The 12,807-nt window shown below is 42.1% G+C and overlaps 1 protein-coding gene across 7 annotated transcripts in view; it reads left to right on the forward strand.

Annotated features, from left to right (window-relative positions):
- The window catches only part of LOC134353033 (glycerophosphodiester phosphodiesterase domain-containing protein 5-like), a 111,593-nt gene that overhangs the window by 70,359 nt on the left and 28,427 nt on the right, over positions 1-12,807 (forward strand). For all 7 annotated transcript variants that reach the window (XM_063060848.1, XM_063060854.1, XM_063060852.1 and 4 more), the window contains exon 5: positions 4,535-4,594. In XM_063060848.1, the coding sequence (XP_062916918.1) occupies positions 4,535-4,594 (60 nt within the window). The remainder of the gene's footprint in view (positions 1-4,534; positions 4,595-12,807) is intronic.

The raw sequence follows: 12,807 nt of genomic DNA on the forward strand, positions 1-12,807 counted from the left end.
GTTTATACCCCCTCACAAAATGTTCCTGAGTGTGTTATCTCTTTAGATGCTGAAAAAGCTTTTGATAGAGTAGAATGGCCTTACTTATTTAAGGTGCTTGAAATGTTTAATTTTAGCTCGAAATTTATATCCTGGATCAAACTGTTATAGAAACATAGAAACATAGAAAATAGGTGCAGGAGTAGGCCATTTGGCCCTTCGAGCCTGCACCGCCATTTATTATGATCATGGCTGATCATCCAACTCAGAACCCAGCCTTCCCTCCATACCCCCTGACCCCTGTAGCCACAAGGGCCATATCTAACTTCCTTTTAAACATAGCTAATGAACTGGCCTCAACAGTTTGCTGTGGCAGAGAATTCCACAGATTCACCACTCTCTGTGTGAAGAAGTTTTTCCTAATCTCGGTCCTAAAAGGCTTCCCCTCTATCCTCAAACTGTGACCCCTTGTTCTGGACTTCCCCAACATCAGGAACAATCTTCCTGCATCTAGCCTGTCCAATCCCTTTAGGATCTTATACGTTTCAATCAGATCCCCCCTCAATCTTCTAAATTCCAACGAGTACAAGCCCAGTTCACCCAGTCTTTCTTCATATGAAAGTCCTGCCATCCCAGGAATCAATCTGGTGAACCTTCTTTGTACTCCCTCTATGGCAAAGATGTCTTTCCTCAGATTAGGGGACCAAAACTGCACACAATACTCCAGGTGTGGTCTCACCAAGGCGTTGTACAACTGCAGTAGTACCTCCCTGCTCCTGTACTCGAATCCTCTCGCTATAAATGCCAGCATACCGTTCGCCTTTTTCACCGCCTGCTGTACCTGCATGCCCACTTTCAATGACTGGTGTATAATGACACCCAGGTCTCGTTGCACCTCCCCTTTTCCTAATCGGCCACCATTCAGATAATAATCTGTTTTCCTATTTTTGCCACCAAAGTGGATAACTTCACACTTATCCACATTAAATTGCATCTGCCATGAGTTTGCCCACTCACCCAACCTATCCAAGTCACCCTGCATCCTCTTAGCATCCTCCTCACTGCTAACACTGCCACCCAGCTTCGTGTCATCCGCAAACTTGGAGATGCTGCATTTAATTCCCTCATCCAAGTCATTAATATATATTGTAAACAACTGGGGTCCCAGCACTGAGCCTTGCGGTACCCCACTAGTCACCGCCTGCCATTCTGAAAAGGTCCCGTTTATTCCCACTCTTTGCTTCCTGTCTGCTAACCAATTCTCCACCCACACCAATACCTTACCCCCAATACCGTGTGCTTTAAGTTTGCACACTAATCTCCTGTGTGGGACCTTGTCAAAAGCCTTTTGAAAATCCAAATATACCACATCCACTGGTTCTCCCCTATCCACTCTACTAGTTACATCCTCAAAAAATTCTATGAGATTCGTCAGACATGATTTTCCTTTCACAAATCCATGCTGACTTTGTCTGATCATTTCACCGCTTTTCTCCTGTGGCCTCGGTCCGTACTAACTCTCTAAGCTCACCTTTTTTCCCTCTTTTTCGAGGCACTCAACAAGGTTGTCCTCTTAGTCCTTTATTATTTGATATTGCATTAGAACCTCTTGCAATTGCCATTCGAGAATCTCCAAATATTACTGGGAGAACTCGGGGCTTAAAGTCCCATAAAATATCACTCTATGCTGATAACTTACTTGTATGTATTTCTAATCCTCAAAAATCCATCCCTGCTGTTTTAGAGTTATTAGCACAATTTAGTCTCTTTTCAGGTTATAAATTAAATCTTAGTAAGAGTGAACTTTTCCCGATTAATGAACAACTTCCCTTATATCATAACTTTCCATTTAAATTGATTAATAATTATTTTTCATATCTTGGGATTAAAATTACTTGTAAATACAAAGATTTATTTAAGATTAACTTTTTACCCTTAATTGACCATATTACTCAACTTTCATCTAAATGGTTTCCTTTATATTTAACTTTGATTGGTTGTATTAATGCAGTTAAGATTTTTTTTTGCCAAAATTTCTATATATATTTCAGGCATTACCAATCTTTGTTCCAAAATCTTTTTTTGATAAAGTTGACTCAAAAATTTCTTCATTTATTTGGCAAAATAAAAACCCGAGACTGGGTAAAATACATTTACAGAAAGCTAAGAGAGATGGAGGTTTAGCATTACCCAACTTTAGATTTTATTATTGGGCAATTAATATTCGACATATGAAATTTTGGTTACTTGACCAGGATATACTATCCATTCCTAAATGGGTAGCATTAGAATTACAATCTGTTCAGGGCTATACACTTGACTCTATTTTAGGTTCCTCTCTTCCTTTTGATTTGAAACGCCTCAAACTCAATAGTTAAATATACCTTACGTATTTGGTTTCAATTCAGAAAATTTTTTGATCTTAACCAATTTGGGCTAGCGATTCCTATTTTAGGTACCATATTTTTTCCTCCCTCTTTTACGGATCGTGCTTTTCAAATTTGGAAGATTAAGGGTACTTCACGAATGGTATGCTGGCATTTATAGCGAGAGGATTCGAGTACAGGAGCAGGGAGGTACTACTGCAGTTGTACAAGGCCTTGGTGAGACCACACCTGGAGTATTGTGTGCAGTTTTGGTCCCCTAATCTGAGGAAAGACATCCTTGCCATAGAGGGAGTACAAAGAAGGTTCACCAGATTGATTCCTGGGATGGCAGGACTTTCATATGAAGAAAGACTGGATGAACTGGGCTTGTACTCGTTGGAATTTAGAAGATTGAGGGGGGATCTGATTGAAACGTATAAAATCCTAAAGGGATTGGACAGGATAGATGCAGGAAGATTGTTCCCGATGTTGGGGAAGTCCAGAACAAGGGGTCACAGTTTGAGGATAAAGGGGAAGCCTTTTAGGACCGAGATTAGGAAAAACTTCTTCACACAGAGAGTGGTGAATCTGTGGAATTCTCTGCCACAGGAAACAGTTGAGGCCAGTTCATTGGCTATATTTAAGAGGGAGTTAGATATGGCCCTTGTGGCTACGGGGATCAGGGGGTACGGAGGGAAGGCTGGGGCGGGGTTCTGAGTTGGATGATCAGCCATGATCATAATAAATGGCGGTGCAGGCTCGAAGGGCCGAATGGCCTACTCCTGCACCTATTTTCTATGTTTCTATGTTTCACGGTTTTTGGATTTATTTTTAGATGGTTCCCTTATGTCTTTTGAACAATTATCTAATAAATATAATTTATCAAGAATACATTTTTTTAGATATCTACAAGTTAGAAATTTCCTAAGTACTATACTTCCTTCTTTTCCAATGCTTCCTCCTACATACATTTTAGATACTATAATTAACCTTAATCCATGTCAGAAAGGTGTATCGGCTATGATTTATAATATTATTATGAAACTTAGGAAAGCTCCATTTGATAAGATTAGGATAGATTGGGAACAGGAATTGGGGTCTATCATTTCCGTGGATGACTGGGGGCAGATTTTACAATTAGTCAATACTTCCTCTATTTGTGCTAAACATTCCCTAATTCAATTTAAAGTTGTTCATAGAGCACATATGTCCAAAGATAAATTAGCTCGCTTTTATTCTTGTATTAATCCTTTCTGTGATAGATGTCCGGGGCAGATAGCCTCTTTAACTCATATGTTTTGGTCTTGTCCTACTCTGGAAACTTTTTGGAGAGACATTTTTAATATTATCTCCAAGGTATTGAATATAGATATCTCTCCTCACCCTATTACTGCTATCTTTGGACTACCTAAAATTTCCAGTAATCTTTCTCCTTCAGCCTGTAGAATGATTGCATTTCTTACTTTAATGGCGAAAAGTTGTATCTTACAACATTGGAAAGAGCTTAATGCTCCAACTATCTTTTTTTGGTTTTCTCAGACGATATTATGCTTGAATTTGGAGAAAATTAGAAGCAATCTTTATGATTCCTCACTTAAATTTGAACAGACCTGGAGATCTTTTATTCAAGATTTTCATTTAATGTAATTTTTTTTTCTCCTCTTTTTTTTGCTCCATATTTACATACCCTTCTTGTTTTTTTTACTGTTTTTAATGGAGGTCGGGATTGAGGACGTGATTTTAAGTTTTTTAACTCTGCTTGGTTCCAAGTTAGCCCATTGCTTTGCTTTGCTTTTAGTTAGTTGCACGGTGGGTTTTTGGGGTTTTTTTTTTTCCTTTTCTCTATTGGTATATATATATATATATAAATTAGTATACTATTATCTTACCTTAGTATGTTATGTTTAAATTACATTGTTTGTATCATTTTTTTGTATTAATATCTCCTGTAATTTTATTATATTCTAACAGTGTATTAGTGCCTTTATGGCTTACCTTTTTGTATACTTATTCAATAAAAAGATTTAAAAAGAAAGAAAGATGAAACCAATTGTAAAAATTATGCATCCGTGGCTGCCATAATCCTTCATTGGTGTTTTTAACTGGGGCCTTGTTAACTGTAGCAATGACATTGGTTCAACATGATACAGGCTGAGTTCTGAGTAATTATTTCTGTCCTATTGTTTCAGATACTTGCACTGTGTCACCGTGCTTTGGGTGCGCCAATTTATTTACACTGGATAAACAAGGTAATGGAAAACAGCTTTCTGCGTTTTAGTTAAAAAGTCACCATTTTTGCCTTGGTATCAACTGAAAAAGAATTAAAACTATTGCTTACTTCCCTTACTTTATCACTTCTATTTCCTCCAGAGACTGAAATCTTTAACTTCTTACCGTGCTTTTATAAAGTAGTGGAGTTATTACCCGTGCCCTGTGACACTTAATGCACCTGATTGGTTAAAAAAGATGGTTGATGAATGTACAGAAGCAGGGAGCAGAAATGATAGAGTAACTCGAAAAAAAAAGACTGAGAGTAGAAATGAGTGAGAATCAGCATAAGATGAAGAGAAGAAAAGGGAAAATGTGAACAAGAATGTAGTAGAAAAGACATAAAATGATAGAAAGGAGATGGGAAAAGAATGGAATGAAATCTGTCAGAGTGAAACTGAAAGAACTGGTGTATAAGGAGAAGTAAATTGTTTAAAATAGAATTGCAACGTTCAAATGCATGTTGTGCTATATCAAACTGAATTGCATATTCCATTTGAGTTTCATGCACATGCCAAAAGTGTGTAGAGTCAACTGTTGGTGTTATTCATTATCACGCAATGATGAATTGACACAAGTTCATCAGGGAAAGGTACAGGAGCCTGAAGAATCACACTCAACAATTTAGGAACAGCTTCTCCTTCTCCACTGTCAAATTTTAGAGCAATCCATGAACTCATAAGGAATTTCTTTAGCCAGAGAGTGGTGAATCTGTGGAATTCATTGCCAGAGATGGCTGTGGAGCCAGATCATTGGGTATATTTAAAGTGGTCATTGATATGTTCTTGATTAGTGAGGGTGTCAAGGTTATGAGGGGAAGGCAGAAAATGGGGTTGAGAGGGATTATAAATCAGCCATGATTGAATGGTGGAGCAGACTCAAATGTCCTGATTCTGCTATTATGGTCTTATAATATGAGCACGACCTCATAATTCCTTCTTATTGTACTATTTATTTATTTCGTAATTTTTATCTCTGCATAGTCCAACAGCTGCAAAACAAAAAAAAAAATCACATTATATAAGTCAGTACTAATAAACCTGATTTTAATTACTGGTAAATTGGCAATAGATGAACCTTGTCTTGGAAAAGTGCCTGAAAACCTGGCAAAATGCCAACCCACCAACGCACTGCAATTCTGACCATTGCACCAAACACATCATAGTCTTGAACAATTTGATGAGCTCTTTATTACTCACAGAATCATTGTGAGTTGCTCAGAAATTTTGTTTTGACCTTTGCTCAATGCTGAGATTGCCCCATGTTGTTCTCTTCAATTACTGTATGTGTGCAGTCATTGACCTTAGACACCCGAGCAGGAGGAGGAGGTAGAAAAATAGGAGCAGGAGGAGAAGGTAGAAAAATAGAAGCAGGAGAAGGTAGAAAAATAGGAAGAGAAGAACAAGATACAGGACCATGTACTTGGATTTGATGTAAGGACATGGTCAATTCACAAGGACCTCACTAATTGAATAGAGGGTCATACAAATGAACTATTTATGCATGCATGCTGCACCTTACAAACAGTCAAACTATTTGTCTCTTATATTGAATAACATGATTGTTTCTTATTCTTCCAAAACTAACATACTGGAGATCACCATTAACTGTAAAATGACAAGACATATGACCAGAAACACTAAAGTCACTGGATGCTGGAAATCCAGAACAACACACAAAACGCTGGAGGAACTCAACAGTTCAGGCAGCATCTATGGGGTGGGGGAATAAACAGTCAACACTTTCAAGCCAAGACATAACTATTTTGTATGCAGATACTTATAGTGGTTGTTTATTCTGCAGTGAGAGACTTATAGTTTGACATGGCAACTCCCCCCGATTTTGTGTGAAACACCCTGGTTTCCTTGGCTGTATAAGTCTAGGGGAGACAACCGACATCCCACCCTGCAAAACTCCATTTCAGGGAGGTAGCACCATCAATTTGTGGGAGACTCCTGGAACTTCTGGGAGAAGTGGGATATCTGCAATAGAGTAGCTCCTTAACAGCTAGCCAGCTAGTTTAAATAACGTTAGCTATGCTAATGAATGAATGACACCTGTTAAACTCACCTCAACATGTCTTTTACAGTCTTAACCCACCATGGGCAATAGAAAAGTCACTGTTGTAAACAATGCAGCGAACAAAACTGTCATTATTTTTGACCCCTATTAGGCAGGGGTACACTTTAGTGTAGTCTGGGGTGATGTATGTTTTCTATTTTCTTTTTTTGGAACGCTTTGCCATGGCGTGCTCTCTCTCGCCTCTCGCTCTTGCTCACTTTCTCTCTCTCTCTCTCTTGCTCTCGCTCTCGCTCTCGCTCTCATGCTCGCGCTCTCTCGCTCGCCCACTCGGTATCAAAAAAATTGATTTCTGGGATATTGTATATAATTTGTGGGCATTAGGGAGCCACTATCAATATGCGGGAGACTCCCAGAACTTCCAGGAGAGGTGGGATATCTGAGACAACCTCCAGCCCCACCAGACTTGTGAGATTGAGGTGTGCTCGATCCCACCCCAAACCCCAGTTTGTGTGGATGCTGTGTCATTTGCTACCCTGTTACAAATTAATACCACAAAATAACAAACGGTACACTGCATATAATTAAAGGAATTATATTTATGAATCTTTCTTAACTAAAGGGTTAGTAAAGTATAGCAAAAAGAAAAGGGCCCATTCTAATTAAACAATCAAATGTGCTCAAGTTGGAGCTCATCTTGAACTTCTCTGTCTCTCACGTGTTGGGCCCTCGGTCAACGTGAAAGCACACACCACCTTCTGAACATCGCTCGCAATCCATCTCGAACAAACGGGTCTCCCACCAGATCGTATCCTATGACTGGTTCTCCCCAGCTTCTTCTCTCTTCATCTCTTCTCAAACAAAAGCCCCAAGCCAAACCTTAGTGTCCCTCACCAAAGGAACCTCCCCTTAACATGACCATCCTAATTGCATGGCACACATTTCTCCTCTCTCTTGTCTTCAACAGTAACCCAAACAAGCATGAAAAGAGAACAGACTGCTCTTACAGAACTGCCAAAATAAAATACATACAGCATAGCAGTAAAAATATGAGCCAGGGAATTACACTCTCCCCCACCAAAATGGTCATGTCCGCATGACTTTGAAATAATTTGTCATCCGTCATTAGCTCTGTTGGGCTTCCTGCCTCGCCAAACATCTTTTCTAGCACTTACATATAGGCCACAGAGGTAGCAAAGGGGTTCTGTGTCTTTACAGATCTCACTACGTCAACAGCCGGCCATCTTCAAACTTTCAACCAATCACTGTCTTTTCCATCATCAGAGCATTGCCACTTATCCAACAACTGAGAGGTCTGCTCTACCCAAATCTCATACTCCTCTTCCCCTTTAGGGGTGGGTTTCATTCCTGAGAAAAGGCTGAGCCTGCGATAGCTGGGACTTTGAACCCGGGAGTTTTGTAATTTATTTGTCAGGGAAGTAAGGACCGCTACTAACTCAGAATGCTCAGCCCTCATTGGAGGACTCATTTGACCTTCTACCTCAGACCACTCCTTCGCCTCGCTCCGCAGAAATGAGAGCAACTTGTCTTTAAAGTCTCCACCCGCAGCTACGGAAAACTTGGCTTCCAACTCGGCATGCTCGCCTTCATTCCCCTCCTCCTGGAAAGTATGGACAGCCCACAGCCCTTCCTCTCCCAGGGCCCCAGTAGTACCAGGCAGTTCTACTGTCCTCCCGGAAAGTACGGACAGCCCACGGCCCCCCCTCTCCCAGGGCCCCAGTAGTACCAGGCAGTTCTACTGTCCTCTCGGAAAGTACGGACAGCCCACAGCCCCCCTCTCCTAGGGCCCCAGTAGTACCAGACAGTTCTACTGTCCTCCCGGAATGTACGGACAGCCCACGGCCCCCCCTCTCCCAGGGCCCCAGTAGTACCAGGCAGTTCTACTGTCCTCCCGGAAAGTACGGACAGCCCACGGCCCTTCCTCTCCGAGGGCCCCAATAGTACCAGGCAGTTCTACTGTCCTCCCGGAAAGTACGGACAGCCCACGGCCCCCCTCTCCCAGGGCCCCAGTAGTACCAGACAGTTCTACTGTCCTCCCGGAGAGTACGGACAGCCCACGGCCCTTCCTCTCCCAGGGCCCCAGTAGTACCAGGCAGTTCTACTGTCCTCCCGGAAAGTACGGACAGCCCACGGCCCCCCTCTCCCAGGGCCCCAGTAGTACCAGACAGTTCTACTGTCCTCCCGGAAAGTACGGACAGCCCACGGCCCTTCCTCTCCCAGGGCCCCAATAGTACCAGGCAGTTCTACTGTCCTCCCGGAAAGTACGGACAGCCCACGGCCCCCCTCTCCTAGGGCCCCGGTAGTACCAGGCAGTTCTACTGTCATAGAACATAGAACATAGAACAGTACAGCACAGTACAGGCCCTTCAGCCCACAATGTTGTGCCGACCCTCAAACCCTGCCTCCCATATAAGCCCCACCTTAAATTCCTCCATATACCTGTCTAGTAGTCTCTTAAACTTCACTAGTGTATCTGCCTCCATCACTGACTCAGGCAGTGCATTCCACGCACCAACCACTCTCTGAGTGAAAAACTTTCCTCTAATATCCCCCTTGAACTTCCCACCCCTTACCTTAAAGCCATGTCCTCTTGTATTGAGCAGTGGTGCCCTGGGGAACAGGCGCTGGCTATCCACTCTATCTATTCCTCTTATTATCTTGTACACCTCTATCATGTCTCCTCTCATCCTCCTTCTCTCCAAAGAGTAAAGCCCTAGCTCCCTTAATCTCTGATCATAATGCATTCTCTCTAAGCCAGGCAGCGTCCTGGTAAATCTCCTCTGTACCCTTTCCAATGCTTCCACATCCTTCCTATAGTGAGGTGACCAGAACTGGACACAGTACTCCAAGTGTGGCCTAACCAGAGTTTTATAGAGCTCCATCATTACATCTGCGATGGACCTGTTGTGCCTGTAGGCAAGTTGAAGCCGATCTAAGTCACTTCCCAGGCAGGAGTTGATATGTTGCTTCATTAACCTCACAAAACACTTCATCACTGTGGATGTAAGTGCTACTGGATTCAAAAGTACAGACAGCCCACGGCCCTTCCTCTCCTGGGGCCCCAGTAGTACCAGGCAGTTCTACTGTCCTCCCGGAAAGTACGGACAGCCCACGGCCCCCCTCTCCCAGGGCCCCAGTAGTACCAGGCAGTTCTACTGTCCTCCCGGAAAGTACGGACAGCCCACGGCCCCCCTCTCCCAGGGCCCCAGTAGTACCAAGCAGTTCTACTGTCCTCCCGGAAAGTACGGACAGCCCACGGCCCTTCCTCTCCCAGGGACCCAATAGTACCAGGCAGCTCTACTGCCATTACGTCAGTGCTAGTCTGAACTAGAACTAAGTCTTTGCCCACCATTTTATCAAAACTCCGCTCCACCTCTGCAGCAACCTTAAGCACGTATCCTAATCACTTTACCAAACAATAGTTTAACACAGACTTAAACACACAACCCACTGGATAAATGCTCAGGGCCATCACACAGCATCTAATGAAATCGATCCCGGGCGATACCCCCACTATGAAACACCTTGGTTTTCTTGGCTGCATAAGTCTAGGGAAGACAACTTCCAGCCCTGCCAAACTCGTTAGATTGAGGCGCGCTCATTGCCAAATACTGTGTAATTTGCTACCCGGTTACAAATTAATGCCACAAAATATCAGACAGTACACTGCATGCAATTAAAGGAATTATATTCATGAATCTTAACTAAAGGGTTACTGAAGAATAACAAAAAGAAAAGGGCCCATTCTAATTAAATAGTCAAATGTGAGCTAATCTTGAACTTCTCTGTTCAAAATAGTCAAATGTGAGCTAATCTTGAACTTCTCTGTCACTCACGCGCTGGGCCCTCAGTCAATGTGAAAGCACAGACTACCTTCCGAATGTCACTCGCAATCCATCTTGAACAAACGGGTCTCTCACCAGATCGTATGCTATGACCGGTTCTCCCCAGTGTCTTCTCTCTTCACCTCTTCTCTAGCAAAGTTCCAAGCCCAACCTTAGTGTCCTTCATCAGAGAAGCCTTCTCTTAATCCGACCATCCTAATTGGATGGCACACATTTCTCCTCATCTCTTATCTTCAACAGTAACCCAAACAAGCATGAAAACAGAACAGATTGCTCGTACAGAACTGCCAAAATGAAATGCATACAGCGTAACAGCAAAAATATGAACAAGGGCATTACTGCTGTAAGACACAATCCCTGGCTCTGACATATAAAAGAAGCTTGACTTTATTAATAACAAAGAATGAAAATGGCTTGAATTCAATCCCATTACCCACCTGGAACACTGACTGTTGTGTCTAAACACTGTGGGTGTAGTATATACCATTTAGAACATGAGTAATATCAGCCCATCAGCTGCGATATCCATGATGTCAACCATATAAAATAAAATGGCTAGTATTACTTGAATGTTTTACCAACTACAAAGTGATCTGCAAGTCTCACATCATCCTGAGTTGAAAATTTGCCACTGTTATTGCAGTGAAAACTAAAAGCGGAGATCTTGGTTATCTAATGCTGTATCATAGTAGGTTCAGTGCCAGCTTTTATAATTTGCTTCACAACATCTATTGGCATTTAATCAACTTTGCTGTTAACCCCAATGCTATTTGTGAAAGCTGAATAAAATGCAGAAGTTTCTGTCGTCAAGTTCATAAGACAATTTGGTTGCCCAGCATTCCATGCTACATTGGAAGTTCTTGCATATCTCAGCATACACTATCTTTGCATTCTTTGCATGTGCAATCTTTATATCCAGACCTTAAAGGGACACACCAGAATAAACACCAATTTTCCAGCTAACTCCTTCTGGATGATCATTGTAACATGCTGAGGTAATTGACATTCGAGTCACTTCTAAGTTTTAAGCTAATGTTTGACTGCAAATGAGTCTTAGTTCACAACTGGAAACAACTATTACCTACTATTGAACAAGTCGTCAATTGGAATCCAGGAAGGATTTATTGTCAGAATCAGAATCAAGTCTAACTTCACCAGCATTTGTCATGAAATTTGTTGTTATTTGGCAGCAGTGTATTGCAACACATAATAATAAAAAATTGTAAATTACACTAAATATATATATATATACACACATATTTAATAATTAAATTAAATTAATAGTGCAAAAAGAGGAAAAACAAGTAGTGAGATAATGTTCATGGGTTTAATGTCCATTCAGAAATCTGATGGCAGAGGGAAAGAAGCTAATCCTGAGTGGTGAGTATGTGCCTTCAGGCTCCTGTATCTCCTCCCTGATGGTAGTAATGAGAAGAAATCATGTACTGGGCAACGGGATCCTTAATGATGGATGCCGCCTATTTGTGACATCGTTTCTTGAAGATGTCCAGGATGCTGGGGAGACTAGTGCCCATGATGGAGCTGGATGAGTTCACAACTCTGCAGTTTAGTTCAATCCTATGCAGTGCCCCACTCCCATACCAGCTGGTGATGCAGCCAGTTAGAATGCTCTCCACGGTACATCTGTAGAAATTTGCAAGTGTATTTGGTGAAACACCAAATCTCCTCAAACTCCTAATGAAACATAGCTGCTGTTGTGCCTTCTTTGTAACTAACTGCTGGACCCAGGATAGAGCTTCAGAGATGCTGGCACCCAGGAACATGAAGTTGCTCACCCTTTCCACTACTAATCCCTTGATGAGGACCGGTGTGTGTTCCCTCATCTTATCCCTTCCGAAGTCCACAATCAATTCTTTGGTCTTACTCACGTTGAGTGCAAGGTTAAACCTACAACTGAACCAGTCAATCTACCTCAATCCTGTACACCTTCTCTTCAGCATCTGAAACTCTGCCAACAATGGTTGTGTCATCAGCAAATTTATAGATGGCATTTGAGCTGTGCCTAGCCACAGTCATGGGTGTAGAGAGAGTAAAGCAGTGGGCTAAGCACACGTGCACAAGTGTTGATTATCAGTGAGGTGGAGATGTTTTTTTTCTGATCTACACAGACTGTGGTCTTTCTGTGTGGAAGTTGAGGATTCAGCTACAGAGGCAGGTATAGAAGCCCAGGTTTTGGAGCTTTTTGATCAGAACTGTAGGAATGATTATTTTAAATGCTGAGCAGCAGTCAATGAACAGCAGCCTGTTGCAAGTATCAGAATTGTCCAGGTGATCCAAGGCCGCGTGAC

The sequence above is a fragment of the Mobula hypostoma genome, chromosome 10 (assembly GCF_963921235.1).
Source record: "Mobula hypostoma chromosome 10, sMobHyp1.1, whole genome shotgun sequence".
Classification (NCBI taxonomy): Eukaryota; Metazoa; Chordata; class Chondrichthyes; order Myliobatiformes; family Myliobatidae; genus Mobula; species Mobula hypostoma.